This window comes from Curcuma longa, chromosome 21 (genome assembly GCF_044706935.1).
Source record: "Curcuma longa cultivar G26 ecotype Majalengka, Jawa Barat chromosome 21, ITB_CL_G26_1.1, whole genome shotgun sequence".
In the NCBI taxonomy this organism is placed as follows: domain Eukaryota; kingdom Viridiplantae; phylum Streptophyta; class Magnoliopsida; order Zingiberales; family Zingiberaceae; genus Curcuma; species Curcuma longa.
Window position 1 is genome coordinate 8,235,697 of NC_133881.1, and position 25,196 is coordinate 8,260,892.

At 33.9% G+C, this 25,196-nt stretch overlaps 1 protein-coding gene across 1 annotated transcript in view; it reads left to right on the forward strand.

Moving 5' to 3' along the window:
- LOC141815415 (protein PIR) overlaps positions 1-25,196 on the forward strand; it is a 112,717-nt gene that overhangs the window by 21,069 nt on the left and 66,452 nt on the right. Inside the window, exons 6-15 of the mRNA XM_074703366.1 lie at positions 2,790-2,860; positions 6,847-6,939; positions 7,657-7,726; positions 7,911-7,975; positions 13,577-13,772; positions 13,870-14,021; positions 17,789-17,882; positions 18,492-18,707; positions 22,761-22,972; positions 24,615-24,762. Coding sequence (XP_074559467.1) covers positions 2,790-2,860; positions 6,847-6,939; positions 7,657-7,726; positions 7,911-7,975; positions 13,577-13,772; positions 13,870-14,021; positions 17,789-17,882; positions 18,492-18,707; positions 22,761-22,972; positions 24,615-24,762 — 1,317 coding nt within the window. The remainder of the gene's footprint in view (positions 1-2,789; positions 2,861-6,846; positions 6,940-7,656; positions 7,727-7,910; positions 7,976-13,576; positions 13,773-13,869; positions 14,022-17,788; positions 17,883-18,491; positions 18,708-22,760; positions 22,973-24,614; positions 24,763-25,196) is intronic.

A 25,196-nucleotide genomic window follows, 5' to 3' on the forward strand; every position in this document is an offset into this window, starting at 1 on the left:
ATGAATTTCTTTGTTGGTGAAGTAGAGATCCTATTGGATTTATTTCTAAAGCAGAAAGATATTTTATCCTACATGACATATCAAATGATTTGAAGGTAGAGATAGCTTCTTTACATCTGGATGGAGAGGCTCTCTGATGGTATCAATTATTTATGTCATGTCATGGATCTGCAACATGGGAGGAGTTTGTATATAGTCTTCTCTCTCGTTTCACATTTCAAGAGTATGATAATGCAGATGAGAAGTTATCTAAAATTCAACATATCACAATGGTAGTAGAATATCATAGTCACTATGTTCGACTCTTTAACTAAATTCATGATTGGTCAGAGTGAAAATTATTAAATACTTTTATAGAAGGACTTCATCTTAATATCCAAAAAGAGGTGAAAACATACTATTCTTGCATTGTAAACGCTGCATTGTCCTTTGCACGATTGCAAGAAGAGAAAATCAATGAGGAAGCGCAAAGAAATAGTAAGTGGCATCGAAATCATCAATGTCCGCAAAAGAGAATATTGATGGATGAATCAATAGAAGATTCAAAGGGAGAAGCTGATATCAATGAAGAAGAAATACAAGGTGTCCATGAAATACAAGATGCTATTATGACAAAATCAATTCATGCCTTAGAAGGATTACAATCTCCACAAATAATAAAGGTGAAGGGATTCACTGAACAACTACAAAATAGTTACAGAGACAATTTACATGAGGAGCTTACTTTGCGACACCCATAATTGAAGTCAGTGCATCTGTACCAATCTCTACTTCCATCATTCAAGTGAATAAAAAAAAATAAATTGCCATCTCCAACAACATTTGACAAATCATGGAGTCAAGATCCGACACAAGGCTAAGTGAAGGAAAAGAAAACATTGACATGCTCATGAATTTTATATGAAGACCTAAAGGAAATTTTAAGATTTAAGAAAGAATCATAAAAGGTCATTTGTCTTCGTCAAAAAAAGATTTCAATTGGTACATAATAAGAAGCTATTTAATGTAAATCATAGAAAGAAAAAGAAGAAGAAAAAGATCAACCATGAGTACAAGGTTGTTTTGAAGGATGGTGGAATGATATGATCCTCAGATAGACTTATTCAAATAACCCTTTCAAAATATTATCCTTTAGAGTAGGCTATTAGATTTTTATTAATTTAGATATAGTCATTAGATTTATTAATATTTATCCTTTGAATAGGTTATTAGATTTATCAATAATTTTTATATTGTTTTGGTATTATTATAGGGTTATATATAGAGTCGTTATGTAATCTTTTGGATAAGTAATGTAGTGATCCCATTAAGTAATAAATTTACTTTGGTTATTGGTGGCTAATCCCCTTGAAGTGATCATCACATCCCTTTTCTTCCATCATTTTCTTTATTTCCTATATGATAGGATGCAGGTTCCTATCATATTGAGATTTCTGTTGTAGGAATGAAATTGTATTAATTGATGATTATCATAAAGTACTTTGTATAATATATTATTTTGCATTTATTAATTCAAATTGTCTTATATCATCTAATTTAGTAGCTTTCACATTTAATTTATCTAATTGCATTATGGTAAAAATTGATTGTTATGCTTGTTTATTTAACTTTGCAACTTATTTAACTGCTAGCTTAATTTTGAAACTTGATGATATGCTAATTTTCTAGGAGGAATTTGAGCCTTCGTTCTCGTATAATGACTTGTGAGGTCGTGTTTATGTGAATTCATCCTCAATCTTCCTATTTTCACATTCGCTATTATGTTGACGCGGTCATAATCCTTGCCTATGATAAATTAAGTGTTTTTCTTCTTATTGGAAGGGGCAACCAAAAGGGTTGGACATAAAGTTAAAGCATAGAAGAACAAAGTCGATCAACAAAAAAGAAGAAATCAATCAATTTCTTCTGCAAAGTCGATCAATTTCTTACTCATTGAAAGAGTGGTTCAATGTAGAAAGATAACAGGGAAACATTGTCGAATAGAGTTAGTGAAGTAATTGGTGTCTGTGCTTGGAAAGGATGAGCTAAGAAAAGATGTCGACAGTTTACTCTGTGTCATGTTCTCCTTAGTGGTGGAAAATGATCAAACAAGGAAATCAAGATCTTTAAGGCTTTAGATTTGACCAAAGGCTAATTTTGACAAGATCTTCTATTTTTAGAGAATGTTTTTAAGGAAGAAGTAATGTGGCAGTTTGATATTCTAGGTGTTGAAAGTTTGATATTTTTCAATTTGATGGTAGTGTAATTATAGTTATTTTATTTTCCAATTAGTGGTATTTCTTTCCTAGTTTAATTGTTATTGAGTTTATAAAAGTGTTGTATATCTATGTATTGGTTGGTTTTTGGTTAATAAAATTTCTGTTTGATATTTTCTGTGTAAGATTTTCTTCTTTGTATTATATGGTTATCACTGTGCTTCATCAATTTATCTTTATTTTTTATGTGATTAGAGGGTTTGATTTTGGTGCTCCATTTAAATGTCTCCATCTATGGGTTAAATGCATATATATTAAAACAAATTTATCACCTTTCTGGATTTCTTATTTTTCCTTTATTTGCTTCGTATCCATTCCCATTCCTCATGTCTATGCTGATGCCCTAACTCCATGTGAACAGATCCATTTTTTTATAAGAAAATAGTCTCTTGCATTGTGTTTTCGAGAAATGAATGGGAAATAGAATTAATTTCCGAGTGGGGCGCTTAACAGTTATTTAAACTTGTTTATTTGGTTCAGGGCAATTAAACCCCTTGCATTGCTAATTTTTTCTTTTTTAATTTTTTTGTCTAGCTAGCAGCTGACATGCAGCGGTTTGCCAGACCTGAAAGACTGATGAATGGACCTACAGTAACTCATTTTTGGTTTGCTGTCTAACATCAAACTTTGTCATTTCATTTTCATTCTTTAAATGTTCAATATTTTAATGCATTTATCATCTTTTCGTTTTAAGTTTTGGCAATACTAGTTTATTCCTTTATGTATTGTGTTGCATTCATGATGCCTGTTGCTAATCTTTTGGAATGTTTTCCTTTTGAAATGTTTATAATTATAATGCTTTAAAATTTTAAATTAAGGTTTCCAAAAGAGTGCAGGTATTATGTAGTGGATCCATTGCACAACATATATACAATATGCTAGGGCATCTGTTATCAATTTAAAAAATATTTAAAAATTATAAAAAATTGCTAACACATGCACTAAAACATATTAGTCAACACATCCAATCCGTACTTCTTCAAAATAAATAAAATATTGTTAGAATAGTTGTACAAAGGGCTTAATTAGAATATATCAAGAGAAAATGTGGGTTTTCCAACTCATGACTTTGGCTCTGATATCACCTTAAGTTTTGATTTGGCTGCCTCAATATCATCAGTTATGTTTTTACGAAAGAGAACAATGCAATATTTAGCTATCACCCTAAGTTTTGATTAGGCTGCCTTAATATCCTAAATTAAGTATTTAGGAAAGAGATGAATGTAATATTTATTACTTCCTGAATATGAAACATGATCTAACTAAAGCATAACTTGCGTCCTTTCCCTAGTGTATCCATCAATCCATCCATGTTATGATCAGTTGGAGGTTTGCCATCAGAAGATGAAGATAGACTTATGCAAATCAAATGTCTGAGTATTTAATATTTTTTAACAAGCCAGATAGCTTCTTCAATAATTACAATGGAGCCTTATACTTCCTGAGTTTCAGAGTGGAAGTGCAAGCAAATGTACCTTGCCACAAAAGTAAGAAAGAAATATCATTCAACATTTATCGAATATCCTTTTTGACGCTTTAATTTTTTTAAATAAAAAATGCATGCCTTTTAATATTCAGTAAATCTCATTTAATATAATAAAAATCACACTGTACCTTTAATCTTGGATTCTCTAAGATTAATTGAACTTTTTTGATCAAATGAGCTAATTGTATTTGCTATGGCTTATGAGAGAAAATTATACAGATGCATCCCACGATATGTGGGTGTAAATGGAAACCTAAGACACTGACTAAGCTTATGAAATGGTGAATCATTGCAACCTAGGTTGTTTGATGACTATAACATAAGACTCATAAAAACTTGTGTCATAATTGTATGTAGTCTAGGAATTATCAAAACACAAAACATTAGTTTTAGCTTCAAATAAATAATTTGCATCATGAATCAAGAAACACCTATATGACAAAAAAATTACCTATTGACATAATAGATGCATATGACTTGCTTCTTGTTTGTTTTTTTGACAAAATAGGTTTGATTAATATTAACTTTAGTATGACTTGAAATTGAACATGCTAAGAATTGATTAGCATGCATTATCCATATGCAATCATAAGCAGATGCCATGGAATCCCTTGCTATATAAGCTTATAATGGCCCCCTAAGAAGCTTTTGTATGATAAATCTTAAAAGAGAGAACGAGTAGAAAAGGATGCTAAGAAGTATTTAAAGGATTTGATAAATTTGCTGTTGGAAAGTAAACTGTGGAAGATAAAGAAGATTATCAAGCATGATGGAACAAGGAGCATGAACCAAAACTTTACCACAAGTACGAATATTGGGTGATAGTCAATTGAAACAAGAGGTATATGTGATGATAAATTATGGGCATAAAATAGGTTTTAAAGTTTAAAATATTATATCATATCAGTTGAGACGACTGAAACAAATTGTTCCCCTACTGATTTTGCACGCAGAATGTTTCAAACCACTGAATTCTCAGGTAGACTTCCTCCAGTTTTGCATTGAGACCAATGCCTTGTCAGCTTGTCTTCCTTCGGTTTTATGCTCATCTTCTACCAATGCCATGCTCATTCACTTTGAGACCAGTCCTCATCTTGTTCTAATTCCACAATCTTCCTCTACGTTCACATCTTCCTCCTCTATTAGCACTTAACTGATGCTTTTCATCTTCCTCCAATGCCTTTTAGGTAAGCCTGCAAGGGGAAGAAGCCTCATCTATCCTCTTCTAAATAGTAGCAGTTGGGTAGTCTGAGATGATTCTTTATAGTAGTAGCTTGATCAATTAAAGGATTACCATAGTTTCCCAAGATGATCGGGTGAATAATTGGTTCAACTATATTGAGTATGTGGAAGATGGATAATTTTGCACTAACCTTATCCATGTTCATTTTCGTCCATGGTCCCCATGAGTACTACGACTAGTGTCCATAAAGAGTAGAAGTGGTTGAGCTAGAGGATGAAAAACCATGTAGTGCACTTTCTGGAAGACCGACATTCAAGATAGTGTTCTATAAATTCAGTAGCAGCAATAAGCAATTAGACTCAAGCACCACTAAAGAATCATTGAGCATCAAGAGAACTTTGACCCTTTAGGTTGACGCAAGACCAGGGAAGTTCTTATTTGTTCTAGGGAAATATAGGAGAGTTGTTGAAAAGTTGAACCACCTTATAGTCTAACATCTCAACAAGTTGTAAGTGTGATTAATTAATTCTTTAAGTCTCAATGTCATGATTGTAACCCTAAGAATTTTATGAAACATTTAGAATGCTCTAGGAAAGTCTTTTTCATTGTAACTGTAGTATCATTAGGATTGAGCATTCAGTTAAAATCAAACTGAATAAAATTAACCAAAACCGAATAAATCAAACCGACCGAATTTTCAAATAAAAACCGAACAAACCGAACCAATAAAATGCCGGTTAATTCGGTCGAAAATCGAATTAACCGATTTTTTAAAGTATTATGGGATATTTACCGATTAGGTAGGATTTATAGGTTCACTTATTTAGGAATTTACCGATTAATTTTTTATTTTGATTTATTCGGATTAACCGAATAATGGATTTTAAAAACAAAACTGAACCGAATTAACCGATATAATCGATTTTTTAGAAAAAAACTGAAATTTCGAAATAACCAAACCGAATTTTTAAATTTGATCGGTTTGGGCTGTTTGTTCGATTTAACTGAACTTTTGCTCACTCCTAAGTACATCATTTTGTAGAAACACAAATGCTAATTGTGTAGGCTCTCTCATGGGCTGTGAATCTACATTTGACTATTACATCTTTTAGGAGACAATATGGTATCTTGAAAGAGCAAGAAATCGATTATAATAGCTAGGTTAGTGCAGAAACAGAATACAGATTATAATTCTAGCCACATGTGAGATTATCTGACTTACTGTTGATACTAAGTTGGGTAATGCTTTTACTGAGCTAACAAAGCTATATTGTGATAATAAATTAATAAGGCTGCCATGCATATTGCTTCCACTCTAGTATTTCACAAAACGATAAAACATATAGAGATACAGAGGTTAGTTGTTATGTTATTATAGAGGTGCAGCCAAATGTCTCTTCTTTAATTAGTTTGTGATGAGTTAACTGATTTACTGGGCTAAGTCTTGGAGAGGTCTTAGAATTGAGTACATTTGTATCAAGGAGATTTTACAAAATTTTTGAATTAGTTTGAGGGAAGTGTTAATGACCTAATTATAAATGGACTTAGGGTTTACTCGTAAATATACCAAACTTAAGGAGGTAAATGTAAGTTGAGACTAAATACAAAATATATGCAGATAAAGATAAGTGGACTGTCTTAGGGATGAAACTTAACAATTTTTACCCATTGATAGATGTCTATAATCATCTTTAATTATAAACAAGTATTTGTTTGACTAACAGAATACTGTTGGTCGACTAATATTTTCTTCTTTAGGTTGATTTAGTCCCTTCTTTTTGTTTCCTATTTCTATTCACTGATCAGTCTGGAAGCTACCTCTTGATGTTTTGTTTAAAGCTGGTTTGCTGCTAGTGGTGGTAGGTGATGTTGCTCTTAAAGTGTCTAGAAATTCATTTCATTTGAGGATTTTTCTATTTCAGGTCTATATTGAAGTTGCTTGATGTTTTAGTGCAGCTTGATCATCTTAAGAATGCAAAAGCTAGCATTCCCAATGATTTCTCATGGTACAAGAGGTATGTGATGAGTTGCTCAACTTCTTCCTTGTTATAGTTTTTAATAGAACATCCTGTTCACAATAGCTGAAGGATCAAGTTTTAGCAATGCCAACTTAATCTTCCGGCATATGCACCATATTATTTATGATAGTCACGAAAATTGCTGCAAGCCAGACAACCTTTTAAACTTCTTGAATCTGAGTGGTTTTGCCAATCCTCTTGCATGATATGTTAATTACATTTCTTAAAAAGCATCTTATGTGGCTACACTACACTACATAGACATTGCACTGATGGTTGGATTCAGGCTGCAGTCCAGTTACATTATAGTGGTTTTGCAGCTCATATGCTTGACAGAATTCCAGCAACAAGAATTGAGCTCCCTCATCTGTAGTAGTTAAAAGTTCTTTTGGATAAAAATTCAGTTATAGAAGAATTATTAAGTAGAAGCTAGTTGCATTTTGTATTTGATCAAATTGCGCAGATATCTAATTAATAAGCGTGTGGGTGATGTGAATTGAGTAGACTCCAGATTGATACAACAAACTTCTAGATATGGGTTGGCTTGACTAGACCAGTTTTATGGAATCTATGTACACTTAGATGCTGAGGGTAACATACATCAGACACCTACCCTTATTGTTGGCCTAAATACAGTTCTCAGATTCTTCTTTTGTTTTCAGATTTATACTAAGAATGTAGAAGTAACTTTCTATATTTATTCAAATTTGGCAGAACATTTACTCAAGTAAGCATCCAGTGGCAAGATACTGATTCTATGAGAGAGGAACTAGATGATCTCCAGGTCTATGATTGCTCATTTTTATTAATTTCACCAGTTTAGAACATGATATGGCCTAATAATTCTTAGAATAACCATTCATTTGCAGTAAACTGTTTTGCAGAACCTTCCTCTTGAATTAGATATTTGTTATGTATCCTTAGATTTATCAACATTAAAATAATTTATTATGCTGTTCTATTTCCAGATTTTCCTGAGTACAAGATGGGCTATTCTATTGAACCTGCATGCTGAGATGTTCCGAACAAACACGTATCCAACTTTGAAAATGCATGTTGAAGTTTTAGTAGTTTTTGTTCTTTTAACAGTCTTAAAGTGCACCTAGTTTGTCTGGTTAGGGTTATTAATTATATTTGTCGTGTTTAATCATGCATGATGTATTTTGTCATTATATGCCTGAGTGCTATGTGTTTTCCACAATAGTTCTCTTCTGATTAATATAACATAATATTTTATTCTTGATTTGGTATCAAAGTAATCCTTATATGGTTTTCTTCAACAATTCCTTTATGAGGAGGCAATAAATTTAATATGATGCTAAACCTCTCCTCACCCTCTCTCTTATAATTAGCACTGATTTTCTCCCTTGTCAAGCACCTTCTTCCGCTCTATGAATGGCATGCTTTTTCCACTTTCTTTATTTCACTATTGGTTTGTGTGTCCCAAATCTCTTCTTCTTCCTTCACTATTTGGTCTGCACTATTGCATCCTGCTCATGACGACAATGCAACTAACCATGGCTGCAAAGGTAAGGGGCTTCAAATTGTAGGTCTTGGTCACTAGCCACTGCCGCATCTCACTCTTCTCCCATATGAATGACATGCCTATTGTTCTCCACCACGACCCAAGCCATCATCATGGTGCTGTGGTTGCCACGACGCCATTAAATAGGATTCTGGAAACTGAGAACATCATTACGTAAGGGACCATTGTTTTCTTCTTTCGTATTCATGTTGGTCCTCATCAACACCAAACACTCATGAAACTCTCCCATTTCTTGTTGGTTGCTTTTCCTCTATCTCTAACATTGATCATTTTCATACCCTCCTTTAATCCAGATCCAACCAAAAAGAATTGCATCATAACTCTTCTCATATGAGGTAACAAAGAGGAAGATGGTTCACTAAGAGCTATCTTAATCTTGAAGATCTTGTTGGCCTTGGATTATGTAGTAAAGTTTCTACAAATAATGACTGTTATAGACCTAAGGTCTAAATGTAAATACAATTGATATTAATTATCTACTTGCTTGAGCCGTAGGTCTTGCTCGACCCCTTTTCTTTTCTCCACGAGCACTTCTAATATGAGTGCCTTCACATGCGAGCTATAATTGCCACTACTATACCATCACTGAGTGGTAGACCTTTTGAAGAAGTTGATTGTGACAACCTGCTGCTGCTTCTCTGTTTTTGCGGAGCACCACGATTATCATGACAATGTATTGCTACTTCTCTGTATTGCAAGGGCTTCTCCATTGCACCAAAAGAGGTTGCAAGTCTTGAATCTTTTATTACTACATTGTGGAAACTACCACTAGCCATGCCATAGCAATACCACTGTCAGGAATAAGATGTGTCAATGTCTCAATCTATGTTGTTGATATTTTAACATTTGATATTGTCAGTGTCTCATGAGTTGACATTTCTTCTGCCTAGGACTACTGAGTAGTTCTGCCTAGGACTACTGAGTAACGTAACACAGAATATAACTTTGTTGGAGAAGCTCCAACATTCATCTTCAATCAGTTGTGGGTAATAGCAAGGTTTAAAATATCGAACCATACTGGAGTTTCACTCTTGGACCGGAACGATACAGTTTCGGTACCGTATCATACCGTGCTGGTATAGTTTCGGTATTTTTAAAATATAAAATATATTAATTAAAATAAAAAATTTAATCTAAATATTTAAAAATAAAAAATAAAATTTTTTTTGATAATTTTATAGGTTTTAATAAAGCCTATTTAAATTATCTCGAATTATAACTTTGAACTATAGCTAGGAATTGATTATTAAAACCTAATTAAAATCCTAAGTTTTAAAAACAAAAATAAAAGAAAAATCGCGCGCCGTGCGATTGGTGTGCGCGGCCCGTGCGGAGCGTCGCCGAACCCTGGCGGCATCGCCGGCCTCGGGCGGCGCCTCCGGTGGCGTCGCCGGCCCCGGGTGGGGCCTCTGGCGGCGTCGCAGAGGCCTCGCGATGCCTCCAGAGGCGTTCTCCGACCGGAATTCTTGTGCCGGCGTTGTGCCGGTGTCAGTGCCGCGGCGGAACGAAATTTTTCATGCGTATCGGACGATACGACACGAGATTTCAATCTTTAGGTAATAGTCACTTTTCTTGAATCCTATCAGATAGATAGGATTCGTTAAATCAGAATTATTAATAAAAAAGTAAAAAAATAGGTTCATAACAAATTGTGTTCGATGATATTATAGATGATCATTATCTTTCATCAAATATCATAATTGATGATTATAAATAATAAATATTGGAACTAAGTAATATATTTTATAACAATATTAATAATGACTCATAATCATTATCTATTTAACAATATCATATTTTTGTTATTAATTGACAAAATTATATTTTAGAACTAGTAGGTAGTAGGTAATGGTTCATACTGTATCAATGCATGTGTTAGCTTATTAAAAATAATTGCATATCTATTAAAAGTTAAACAATAAATAACAAAAAAAGTATTATACTAGATAATAAAATCAACTTGTAGTATATATTAGATCATATTTGTACTATAAAATTTGACAGTATTTTACTAATGATATCATTCAATAAAATTAGAATATTATTCCAATTTTCTTTTATAGGACTGAGATGAAATCTAAATCACTTTATTGAATATCCTTTACTCAATAGTAATTTCTTTCATTTGATTTAGAGAAAGTTGGGACGCTAGTGTTAGGATCGACCTGGACAAGCTGGAAGGGTGAATAGACAACATTCAACTTCTTTTGATTCTTGCAAACAATAAAGTTCAAACACAATGTTAGATACAATGTGCTATAATCATTCATGTGATAAATAATGCAGCAAAAATACATAAGCAATAATCACAACATTAACAGCGAGATAACAGTAGAGTGCTTGTGTGTAGTTTAGTTGATTTTGTCAAGATTGTATACACAAATGAAATAAGTAAAATAAGACATACTATGATCGAAGCCTTACTGTAGTCTATAGCTTATTGATTGGTCAGGTATCATTCTCGTAAATCCACTATAAATTACTCCTAGAGGAGGAGAAAGGCTTGTACACTCTCGATAACTCGTCATTGTATTTCTTCTGTTGATATAAAATGACAATGTAAAAAGGAAAAAGAATTATCAAGAGCTTGTAGAGAAAGTTCTCTTCAAATTGTAAGCCCTTGGAGTGTTGTTCAACTCGAGCATTTGGTTGCAACAAGATTAGACATGTTTTCTTGCACCCATACTAAGGCAAACAACCTCCAATGTTTATTTAGAACATGCTCCAACACTTCTATTTTGAGCACCTCTAGTTGACCGGAAAAGCTCTAGTTGATTGGTTCAACAATTGTAGCGGTTGGGTGATTTTCTGGGTAGTCAACTGGATATTCCTTCTGGTTAACTAATCATGACTCCAGTTGACTAAAGTGTGACAGAAACACATTTTGTTCTTTGAACCATTGCCGCTTGAGCTGTTGAAAACTACAAGATTGAGCCTAAGAAAAGCTTATACCTCATAAGCCTAAGAAAAGCCACAAGATTGGGCTTAGCCACAAAATATGACTCAAGACTTTTGTATCTTTGCCGAAAGCTCCCTACACGGCACTAGGTAGTTTAAACCCTTAACTAGCTACCCCATCTCCTATAATGTTGCCCCAAAGTGAAAAATCTATGATTACATCACTTGTAATCTTTCACAGCTCACATTGCGTCTAAGTGCTCAACCTTGTTGATGCCCTTTAGTGCCCTCGAGTTCACCTCTCATCAGACCTTCAATTTCTCAAATTAACCAAGTCCTCTAAGCTTACTCCAATGTGCCATCATTCTTTGTTCACTCATGAAGTCCATCTCTTGTCGGGCTACTGTAGAGTTTATCTTGCTAAGAATTTTCGATTCCTTCAACGCTTCAAGTCATCCTTCTCTGATCACCTTCGAGTCTACCTTGTAAACAGCAACCACCTCATGATTCTCATCGTAGAGTCCACCTTACTAGGAATTTGATCCCTTAAATGCTCTAAGCCATCCTTCTTCAATCACTTCTGAATCCATGTTGTCACACACCTTTAAGCCATCAAGCACAAAACATCCGTCCAACTTAACTTTAACAAGTCAACCATCACAACATCTTGACCACATCGAGCCACAAAATTTGAGCTCCATCTGCACTTAGCCAAGTCCTTGGACACTTATGCACACATTTGAAATATATGATAAAACATAACTTAAACCCTTTACTAAATACATCAAAACAATTTTGTTGAATCCGACCTAAAACTTATATTTCCAAGCTCATTGGTGAGATGGAGGATGTTTAGAAAATAAATCCACTAAAACAACTTATAAATGAAGCCTTGATGATCATTTCCAATCCCTTTGGTCTATGAAAAACTTACTTGTGGGTTGACCAATATTTGTAATATGATCGTTAGAGACTCAACATTTTAAAAGCAGTATGTTTGATCGACTAATATTGATTTTCAGTCAACCCAAATTTCCAGAACAGAAGTTTGATTGTCTAAACCTCAATTTTTAGTCAGCTTACCTGCAGCCCTAGGTGTATTTAGGTTTGTCTTAGTTTGGTTCACTGTCCAAAAGCTTAGCGTCAATCTCAAACCTTGAAGCAACCTTTTAAATATCATATAGGATCTAAGCTGAAACTCCCTAGATAACAAATTCTTTATAGATGCAAAATTCTATTATTACAATCAATTTTACTCAAAATAAACCCAAAATTATAGCAATCTACCATGGGTCATGGGCCCATCCTCAAACTTGATGAGCATCTACGAGCTCGCGCCTCTACACTTGATCCATGAAGTTCATCCAAGCTTGATCACCATCTCATACACTTGATGAACATATGATTAAACACTAACTTCTAACTTAAAGCCCATTATGATCTATCTCGTGACAATTTCATGTTGCAGTGAACTTAAAAATTTTAAGTTGGAATTCAAGAGAGTGAAAAGGACTCTCATGCTATTGTGTCTTTACCAAGATTTAAGTTCGGATTGACAAAACTTTTGTTAAATCCTCAAATTATTTCAATCGACCTAATTCACCCAAATCTCTCAATCAGTCTCATCTATTTTCCATTAAACTTTTTTTTTCATCTATTTTCTATTGATATCACATTTCTAGGTTATTTCTTTGATTTTTTTTATTTAACCTTTTTTTTGATCTTTTTGTAATAATGTCTTGTGGAAGATCAGATCAACCTTTGCCAATGCCATACTTTATTTGCCGGAGTTTTGAACTGTTAGAAAATGATTGAGTAGCTCCAATACCATGATAAAAAGAGAGAATGGGTTGAGATATATGGAAATGTTGAAATCTTAAAAAATTTATAATTAGAAGAGTTAAATATTTTAGAGTGAAGGTCATATGACTAGAGGGAGACTAGTGAAATTTAATTAAGTTGAATAATAATAGCCATATAGAGCTCAATGATGACAATTATGATGCTTCTAACAGATTATCTAGTGCTCTTTGTTGTGAATTGCATATATCTTGAACCATTTACTTCAATAGTATAAAATGCTTATGTTCCCTATCCCTTATAAATACTTTTGGTTGGTTAGGTGAATGACTTCTTTATCATATTTTGGTTATTTTCTGTCCGGCCTGTTGACATCCTTGACTTGAGTAGTGTAGAAGATATTCTACAGGTACTCATTGTATTTTGTGTTGAGTCATTGGAACTAGACTTCACGCTCCTATATCCAGAGCGCCATACGCTACTTCGTATTTTGCCAGTGCTTGTGGTCTTAGCATCCTCATCTGATAAAGAGAGTGAGTCGATGTATAAGAGGATAAAGATAAATCGGCTTCTTAACATCTTCAAGGTATCAATCGCTGTTTCACAATTCTCTAATGCTAGTGGTTATTCTAGTCAATTCTTGTGTTCATTGTTTCATCAATTTGTATGATCTTATTTGACAGAATGATCCTGTTATTCCAGCATTTCCGGATCTTCACCTTTCACCAGCTGCTATCATGAAGGAATTGTCAATGTATTTTCAAAATTTTTCAAGTCAAAATCGTCTTCTCACTCTTCCAGGACCCCATGAAATTACCCCTCGTGAGCTGCAAGAATATCCTTTGACGGCTTATGATTTTTTTCTTCTTCTTTAGTTAGTGATATTCTGACCTGTGATGCATGATATCCAAATGTTTAATTTGAAAGTGACCCTGTGTTTAAAGGTTGCCCCTATAATTCAAGTATGCTTGCTACCAACAGAAAAGGAAGTTGATCTCTTTCAGGAATGACCTATTTCTACTTGAACATGCTGCCACAAAACATAGGAGACCTAAAAATTAGATCTCCTCCTCTAGGTCCCCCTTAATGGCCTCAGGTTTCCATCAATCTTCAACTTTACAAAAGGACTTTCAGCTAAATGAGATGTGTTGGTTATATTTATTAGAAGTTGGTTATATTTATTAGAATAAATCTCCTAGAATAGGTCCATAAACCTCCTATATAAAGAGGGGCTTGTATCTCTTAATGAATATGATTTCTTAAGTTATTTTGATAACAAGTTGCTTACTCAAAACAGAGGTTGAGAAGTCCTTTTGTTGTTCCCAAACATCATACATCCTCTCTCCATGAAACCATTGGCCACAACAAAAGATAAGAAAAAGGTGTTGATTAAGGCGGAAAGACTTGGGATATGGTGTTGGGTAGCGACACTTCCTTTGTGGTTGGATTCAACCATGGTTTAAAATCTCGAGCCATGTCTAGATTTCGGTCATGAATCAGAACGATATAATTTTGGTACTATATCTTGCCATGCTAATATGATTTCGATATTTTTTAAATATAAAATATATTAACTAAACATAAAAAATTTAATTTAAATATTTTAAAAAAAATAAATAAATAAATAAATAAATATATATATATATATATATAAAATTAATGGGATAATTTTATTAGATTTTAATTAAGTCTATTTAAATTATCTAGGAGTTGATTAAAATTATTAATCTAAATTATTTATTAAAACCCTAATTTATTAAAAATCCACGGCTACTAAAACTCATATATAGATATGAAATAACATTAATTATTTACTCTCTAATGATTTAATTATTACTATTTTAAATATCATATCCCCTTTTTGAAAACAGTAATACAAGCATACACATATTCTAATTTATTTAGTTATTCATGCAGAATGAATGTATAATGAGTCAAAAGGATAGAAGTTACCCATTTTTATCTACAACAAAACTTCGAGTGTTGGCAGATCACCGTGCTTCGCTTGAACCCGTATATACAAGGATTATATGAAAATACTTCCAACTACCCAAAAATGATACCCAATCAGAGTAATAATATGAAATCTAAACATTATCTACTACTCAAAGTCGATGGATCATTTTGATCTCGCTACCTCATACCATTTCTCATTCCTAAATGAGACCGCTACTACACGCTACTTATTTACCCATCTTAAATAGAAATCGATTAAAATACAAATACAATATACCTTTTGCGGCTGGAAAAGAGCACAGGAAACGGTGACGAGGGAAAGAACTTTTCCCTGGAAAAGAGCACAGGAAACAGTGACGAGGGAAAGAACTTTTCCCTCTTTGTGGATGGCTTTGGATGACTCTCCGACGGATGATGCCAAGATGTGAGGAGAGCAAGGAGAGGGAAAACCAAAGGATGCCGCGGTTGTTGAAAAAAACAGCAAGGTGGCTGCTGTGATCGGCTGGCAAAGAGGGCAGCAGCTTGCTGTTCTTGTTGCTGGGAGAGGGCAGCAGGTAGGGTTCCCTTTCCCCTCTTCGTTGGCGGCTTCAGCTAGCTCTGGCGAGCTCCGACGAGCTCTGGTGGTGCTGCTACGAAGCAAGTACAGCGGGGAACAAGGGAGAAGAGAAAGAGAGGGAGATGGAGAGGCTGTTGGCTGGGAAAACAAAGGCAGCCCCCTAGCTGCTGTTGGCTGCCGGAGAAGGAGAAGAGGGGGAGCTGCTGCGGTTGTGAAGAGAAGAATGAAAGAATTTGTAAATCCTAAACCGTATAAGCTCTACAAATCGGATAAAAACTTCAATAATAGGAAATACAAATAAACAAGGATTTAGTTTCAACAAATCATGGTTTAACATATTAAACACGAAAAAATAACGACAAAGAACTTGATTGAGCCATTGTCTTTGTCTTGCAACGTTGACTGCTCGATCCTTGTGGAAGAAGATGAAGTGGAAGCAAGAGGGTGATCTTCCAAGGGAATTTGGATGACAGTGTCGTAACTCCTTCGTCAATGGGAAACGAAGGCGAGATGTCAATTGTCCTAAACCCTCGGGACCAAACCCTATATATAGTTATCCAATCCGTTATCAACCCATAGATAATAACGGAACAGATTGACCTATTCTATATATTTAATCCCTATCCGATAATATCGGAACGGACTAATGGATTCAACATATTTAATCCATATCCAATAATATCAGAACGGACTAACGGATTCTACATATTTAATCCACATCCAATAATCCAAAACCCGATAAATCTTAGTTAGATCACTTAAATGTGTTCGGTTCGTATCCACATATACAAATTACAATTAAGAAATTAAATCCAACAATCTCCCACTTGGGTTATATGTAATGTGTATATGATATACGATTATAACTTTAGTTGATATCAAACTCTATGGGTACAAAATACCCCTGTAAACAACCTGGTCCATTAACTTCATTGGTATAGGACTAAAGAGGTCATAACTACTATATATGTTTGTAACAAGCCCTAACAGTAATCACAATACCAATGTCATTAATGACATAGATCTAGATGTGGATATGTAGTATGAAAATTACATGAAATGTAATCAGTACATGTCAATTTTCAATTGGTCCTGAATGACCTAAAAGGGTCTGATCATATTTGCAAATACTTTATGCTAAACTGCAAAAACAAATTATGATCCTAACCTTATGATTCTAAAAGGTATCTATATCATATTTACAAACACCAAATGGTATACTACAGTAGTAAATCATGATATTTTATTTCAGAGGATCAAACAAATTACTTAGTTAGATCACTTAAATGGATTCGGTTCATATCCGCATATACAAATTACAATTAAGCCCACTTTAAGAAATTAAATCCAACAATGAAGGAAAAGAAGGGAAGAAATAGAGAAGAGGGGAGAGGTGATGGGCGACGCATGGAGGTGCGTGCGTGGCAAGGGTGAGCACAAGTGGCAGGGGCGGGTTTGCGCGTGGGAGAGAGAGGAAGAGAAAAAAATTTCAATATGGAACAGGAATTATCCAAAAGGTTTAGATATAACCATAAAAGCCCATCATAAAATGTTAGTAATATAAACTAGGTCCCTGTTTGACCCGATACATGTGTCTAATTCTTGACAGGATCAAGCAATTGACATGTATATTGTGTGTTTTAGATCCGTTCATGTCCACGATGAATTTGGTATTTTTAATACAAGTTTTTAGTCCACAATTTGTAATAGACATCAGGACATTTTTTACTGTACTATTGACATATAAAATTGTTTTATTTCAAGAGGCAATGTTAACCAACATGTAAGCTCATAAGCTCATGCTTACTTTCATTTGGTGACTCTCTCAAGAGGATGGTGCACGTTCACAAGAGGCGTATGATTTGACTGATTCAGGATAGTGTGTTAATGAATTAACTCCTGTTCAAAATTTCTTCTTTTTCCATTTTGAGGTTTACGACTGACTTCCAGTCCTTGTTTTTCAGAGACAATGTCCATATTGTTTATGATTAGCGACTCCTTAAAATTTTATAATAATGTTATAACTTGGAATTTATGTTAAATTTTGTTGAAGTCCACCTGAGATATACATGTTGCCTTGACTAGACCACTTACCAGAGGCGTTATTTGATTGTGAACCACATTGGTACTATTCGTGCAGAGCATGATGATTTCTCCATTCGTTTTGCTTCAGCATTAAATCAGGTACTTGTTTCGGTAAAATTTGATTTACCTGTTTACTTTGATGAAAAACCAGATTGATAGCGAAGATGATCTTTAAAGAATAGCGTGATGATCTTTCCTGGACTAGAACCTCAACAGAAAAAAGTTTGCATCATAAGTTGCCAGTAGCTAAGCAGCCTTTCAGATATCACATTAAGTTCCATTAGTTGTTTTCACCTGTTATTTTCAGCCATCTACTTATTGTCTAAGCATAATTTAGTTATTAATCTCAACTAGATGACTTAATACATTTACTGTTGCACATCTATCTGTTATGTAAAAGCTCAATCTAATTTAAATTCTTGTGTCGGTGTACTTGTATCTGGATATATCACTATTCATCATACCGGCTTCATTGATCCTTGGCTTTACACCTTTTTTTTTGGTTCCATGAATGTGTTTGTGTTTCTGTGCGTAATTGCACACCTGTCTATATTTGTTTGTCTGCAAGTAGTTTTTGGATTGACATCTTCACCTTGTATTTGTTTGGTCAAAGAAAAAAAAACTCTGCTAAAGAATTAAAATTTCCTTTTTGTCCTTTATCAAGTTTTGTTATTTATCTCATTGGTTAAATCTATGTCCTCTATTTAGATTGTTGTGCTCCAGTCAACTGGTACCACTGACAGTGATTGGTCTAGAGAAGTCAAAGGAAATATGTATGATTTGGTTGTTGAAGGTTTTCAACTTCTCAGTCGGTGGACTGGGCGGGTATGGGAACAATGTGCTTGGAAGTTCTCTAGGCCGTGCAAGGAACCTGCTTCAATAAGTTCTCATCAAAATTCCACTACATTTTTCGACTATGAGAAGGTTTTACCTTATTTCTTTACTTTTACTTTGCCACTGATGTAGTATAATTGCATTTTATCCTTTTTAACAGAGCCCGAGGGAAGTAAAACTGAAAATTTTACCTTGTGATGCTAATGAGTTTCATGTTCTACCATTGATGCAATTAGATTCTTGAAAAAAAAAGTGTACAACTACAAACATTCTTCTTTATTATTGTTATATTCTGCATTCTTCTTTTATTATTATTATAGTCTTCTTCTTTCTTTATTGGAAGCATAATTTTAAACCTTGTGTCCTATTAGGCAATAGGGGAGAAAATTATGTTCAAACAATAAATTGAGACAAGTAAATACCACGAAACGGGCAGCATGGGCAATGCATGACAATTTTGCATGTCCGCCTATGAGGGGTTACAAAGCATGATATGAGTGATACAAAATGCAATACTAGTGATACATGTATGATAAAAGCAGGACAAAATTATAAGTAATCATTTTGGGAAAAATATTCAGTTAAGCTATTTTCTTTTACATATTTCTTGTATATGATCATTAAAAGAATGATTGAGGACATGATTCAAGGAAAATGAAGATACAACTATGGTTTCACATGCCGGCCGTTATTGATCACCATGGTTGAAACATATTATTTTGCCTCTCAAGCAATACATATACTATGCCGACATATGTAAATGTCACTTTGCCACCTATGCCAATGGTGCCTATTAAGATATGTCTCGGTTAGTACTATCTAAAATAGGCCAAATAGGATGATTTACCTCCTATGATTTATCCTTTGATTTTATTTTTCATTAATTTTATTTGTTAAAGAAAAATAAAATTAAAGGATAAATCACAGGAAGTAAATCATCTTACTTGGCCTATTTTTGATAGAACCAAGGATTGAAATTTCGTGCTGTATCGGATGATACGGGCGAAAAATTTCATTCCGCTGAGGCACCGGCACCGGCACCGGCACAGGAATTCTAGTCGGGGAACGCCTCCGGAGGCGTCGCCCGGGCTCGACGACGTCTCCGGAGGCGTCGCCCGGCCTCGGCGACGTCGTCGGAGGCGCTGCTGAGCCCGACGACGCCGTCGAAGGCCCCGCCCGGGGCCGGTGACACCGCTGGAGGCGCCGCCTGGGGTTGGCGATGCCGCCGGGGCCCGGCGACGCTCGCGCGGGTGTACCGATCGCGCAATTTTTCTTTTTTCTCAATTTTTTAAAACTTAGGATTTAATTAGGTTTTAATAATCAATTCCTAGCTATAGTTCAAAATTATAGTTCGAGATAATTTAAATAGGCTTTATTAAAACCTATAAAATTATCAAAAAATTTTATTTTTTATTTTTAAATATTTAGATTAAATTTTTTATTTTAATTAATATTTTTATATTTTAAAAATACGAAACTATACCGGCATGTACGATATGATACCGAAACTGTATCGTTTCGGTCCGAAACCGAAACTTCGGCACGGTTCGATATTTTAAACCTTGGATAGAACTAGCCAAGACATACCTTAATAGACTTTGTCATTGTCGGTCCCAAACTCGGAAGAGACCAGATAAATGAGGAGGGTTGCATTAGGTTACCAACATCAAACAAAGACATATGTTATGTATGGATTCATTAAATTATTATGCTAATGCTAGGTTATTCTTCGGAAGGAATGAAATGTTTTAGTAGGACTGTCATATTTCTATGAGAACTTAGGTGTAGTATTAAATATGTAAGAACTCTTACAACTTAGGTTGGATAAAAATAGATACTATAGGAATATCAATTGTGATGTAGCACAGTGGATGAACAAAATACAATCCTTAATAAGAGGGGTAAATTGTTACATAAAGATGAAAAGTGAAAATTCAATTAATTTAAGATAGTTCAACTATATGATTCTGGACTCCTTTTATAGACTTGACTTAATAACAAATATAGAAATAAATATGCTAAATAAGAAAAAAAATGATAATTTAGTGGGGATTATAATTAATTCCCTAAATAGAAAATACTAGTTACCAAATAACATACAAATCAAATATCTAATTATTGTACTCACTTTATTCTTCAATTTGTTTCCTTATATTGTTGAAGTGTTAATTTGGAATTATCTTCAATTTGTTTTTTTAGTATTGCCTATTTTGATGATTTATTTCTTCTCTGCATTATTCTCCTCGATTAAAAAGAACTCGACTCTGTCGAATGGGGAGATGGAGCTTAAAATCAAGTTTGTCGACATTGCACATTGTTGCAAGGTTGCGGCGTCTCTCTTACCGAATCAAATGGTCCTTGCTCCATTTCTTATAGAAGCTCAAGACAGATCTCTCTAAGCTCATATTCAATTTTTGAAAGTCCTTTCCAATGAACTAGATATCTCTAAATACTTTCGTCTGAAGATGTCATTATTTGATGATCCAAAATATTCTCAATCTGATGATAGAATCCTGAAGGAAATTATATTAAGAATTATTGAAAAGAAAGTTGTTAGTATAGTGTATTTTAAAACAATTAAGATATGTATGAAGATATAATGATAAGAGTGAAGATTCTAGATAGATTAACTAAAACGTTTCCTATAAAGATAGGATTACTTCAAGGATTAACTTTAAATTCATACTTTTTTGCACTAGTCATGGATAAACTCACTAGATGCATCTAAGATACATTATTATGATGCATATTGTTTGCCGATGACATTGTTTTGGTCATTAAGACACGTAAAGGGTTAAATGCTAAGTTCGAATCTTAGCGAAAAATACTAAAAGTAAAAGGTTTTAGACTTAGTAGACTAAAGACATAATATATGAAATTAAAATGTATTAGTATTAAATACAGTGAGACAATTGTTAAGGTAGGAGATGATGAGTTATATGTAATTGTGAACTTTAAATATTTGGGATCGTTTTTGTAAACGGATGAAGGGCTAAGGTACTTAATATGAGATCATAATAAATACGCACATTAATAGAGGAAGAGGGAAACAAAAACAATAATAAAACAGGATAAAAGTATAGATGAGGATATCCAATGATAGGGGACCAAGCCCACTTAGTGGAATAAAGGCTTGACTATTGTTGTTCATTTGCTAGTCACATGGAGATGAAACACTACGAAAAGATAGTGTAGAGGTATAGGGTAGCACCAATTGGAGCATTATAATATAAAGAGCAACACGAGTAAAAAAAAACTGAGATGTATCCACATCTTATACCTATGACTGTTTTAGCTCTACTTATAGTTGTGCTAGTCTATCTAAGTGGAATGTTTTACTGAGACATATTAACGAACATCTATAGAAATTAGTTCCAATTCTAAATTCCTTAGGCACATTATTTGTTTTGGGTTGTAAAATAATTTGGGGTTAATCTCACTTGGATGCTACAAGAATGCTCTTATCTGATACACCACACTCATTTCATATTAATACAAAATTATTATTGATCAAGATGCTTATATTATTTTTGTAACTTGTTGACTACTTTAAAATTTAATTGAATTGACTTTCCAATTGCTATAGACATATATTATAGGTAAGCAAGCTAAGTGGAAGAGGATTGCTGTACTAAAACTCATAAGTTGGTGCGACATTCTTTATAGTGTGTGGAAGCATGGTGGTGAAATTGTACCATTTCTTCCAAATATTTATACTCCTGTATGGAGAACTGTTCAATGCTTTAAACCTAGGAGGTGGGACATAACATATCTCTCACACACACACACACACAGATTTCTCTTGGACATTTCTATTCTCATATAAATACAACATGATTTATAAGGTATAAGAAATTGCAAAGCAATGTAAATTGCATGGACCCTTGATTTTCATTCTTACATCCCATTTTTGTGATGCTAATGGTACAATACCAATTTTTAATATTTTGCTCATGGTAATCTCAAATATAATTTATGTATTCTTTCTAGATGTGGATATTGTCTATTATCTAACCTTATATTTAATTAAAACTTTTTTATTAGTCATGATTTTTGTGCTGGTATATTGTAGATTTTGGCCTCAGTCTCTTTTGTGTTCATTGTTATTTCTGCATTATAAACTGTTACAAAATCACAATGTAGGTTGTACGTTGGAATTATACAGCTGATGAACGAAAAGCTTTGTTAGAGCTTGTTGGCTTTATAAAGAGTGTTGGCTTGATGATGGAACGATGTGATACACTAGTTGCAGATGCTTTATGGGAAACAATCCATGCAGAAGTGCAAGATTTTGTGCAGGATAGGCTAGACACAATGTTGCGAACAACATTTCGAAAAAAGAAAGATTTGTCCAGGTAAGTTTTAAAAAAAAATTATTTAGAATATGAAATTTTAAATAAGATAAAATTTGGTTTTTAAAGATTTTGTATGTTCTAACTTTTGCGATGTCAATAGAAATCGAGTATTAAAATCATCATTTAAGATTTTCAATGATCATGGCTTTAACCTATTACTATATAGAAAATTTAGTCAACACTTTTACATATTCTCAAATTACAAATATTATATTAATCTATGAATAGTTTAAAATTTTCAAATAAATATAGCATAATCAATCCTTAAAATATCTCTAAAGATGTTGAAATCGAAAATCAATCTTCATGACTATCATAAATGTAAGGTCTTGAACTTGATGCCTCCGTAATAAAATTTAAAATTGAAGATTAATTTTCATTACCATTGTAAATGCAAGTTCTCAGATTTGATGCCTTTACAATAAATCAAAATTGACATCAAAATTTGAACTCAACATTCAACATCTCAAATATAACCTATCGTAAGCATTTATAGCAATCAAATATTAATAAAAATATTTTTTAATTAATATATTTTATATTTAAAAATATACTAAAACTGTATCGATACAGCACGATGCGATACTAATATCGTATTGTTCTGATCATAAATCGAAACTCCGACATGGCTCGAAATTTTAACTTTGCTTACGAGATAGGTATTCACTGTATCCACACTAAGTTGTTCTTTAACACCCAGAAAGTGAAATGTTTACTCTATGTTTTCAACCTAAAGCATGATGAAGCCCAACTTAGGGCTACAAATCCTCAAATAAGTCATCCCTTGCCTTAGGACACCATGTACTTCCACTTAAGGCTTCTAAAAGCATTGAAACAGAGCTTAGGTTCCAACGCCATACCCAATCCAAGATGTCAAAGTCCTAACTTCACATCTAGTAGGTTGTAGCGGCTAGCTTGAAAAGGAGAGGACCCATCACTTGCTTGTTTTTCCTTCACTAATAATCACCATCGGCCTAGAAGAACCAAGGGAAATGAAGGATGGGAACGTGGGGAAGAAGAGGGGACGGGAAGAAGAGGGTTTGGGTTACTAAGGGAGGGAGAAGTTTCATCCTCCTCCTTAGTACCGCATGCATCCCATAACTAGCCCCACTCTTCTGGTGTGTGATAGAATTTATTAATACACATTTCAGAGTTCGAACACACCCTCCTAAGTTTTTCAATTAGCAATAATTCCCTTTGACAGCCTTAAATTATCATTATTTTTCCATTTAACCCTCCGTTTAGTGCTTAATAAACTCAACTCCTTTCTTGTTTGGCTCAACTCAAACAACAACGTTAATAAAGTCAATGATGTCTCCACCTCACTCCTAACCATGAGCCAAATTCTGCGACTTGGTTATGCCCACAATGTTCAAATAAATAAAGATTCAACTAGCATGCATTCGAAAATGCAAAGTATTTGCATTGAGTACCAAACAATGAAGTAAAATTTTCTGGTATATTACAGTTTAAGGTAAGTATCTACAACAATTGTTTTCTTGCCAACATTTTTTTAAACTAAACTTTGGCCTCTTCTTCTATCATAATATCATTCTCTGCTGACATTAAATAGGTGTTCCTGTCTCAACTTCTATTCAACTCTATGCTCACTAATTGAGAAAACTATTATCATGATTTTCAGGATTCTTTCTGATATGCGCACTCTAGCTGCAGACTGGATGGCAAACACTAATAGAGGTGACCCTGAATTGCGTTCATTGCCGCAAGAAAATGAGGAAATAAAGCAAGTTGCATTTTATCCAAGGCCAGTTGCTCCGACTACTGCTCAGGTGTGTTGAAGATCCTGTGCATTTACGCACATTTAGTTAATTCATTTTTTTATTTATTTGAATAAAAATTTGGACTTAGGATTGAAGTATTCACTTACTAAACATAACATTTTGTTCAATGAAAGAATGAATTTGATCTCCTAGCTTATTAATCAGCCTTCCATATGATACTTGAGATTTTTTTCGATGCTGTCAACCTAAACAAGATTTAGAATGAACAGCCCTTAATGATACACCATCTGGGCGTAAAGCTGGGCCAATACCTGACTTGTCACTTTGCTTACTTTTGGGCCTAATTGAGTAGATTTTGGGTTAGCATTGGACCTAATTGGCATCTACTAAGGTATAAGTAGATCCATTATGGATGGAATGAGGGTTGTGTTGTTAGGCTCTTTCTTGGTTCGATTTGGGTCACACTACAGCCACAATCAAGT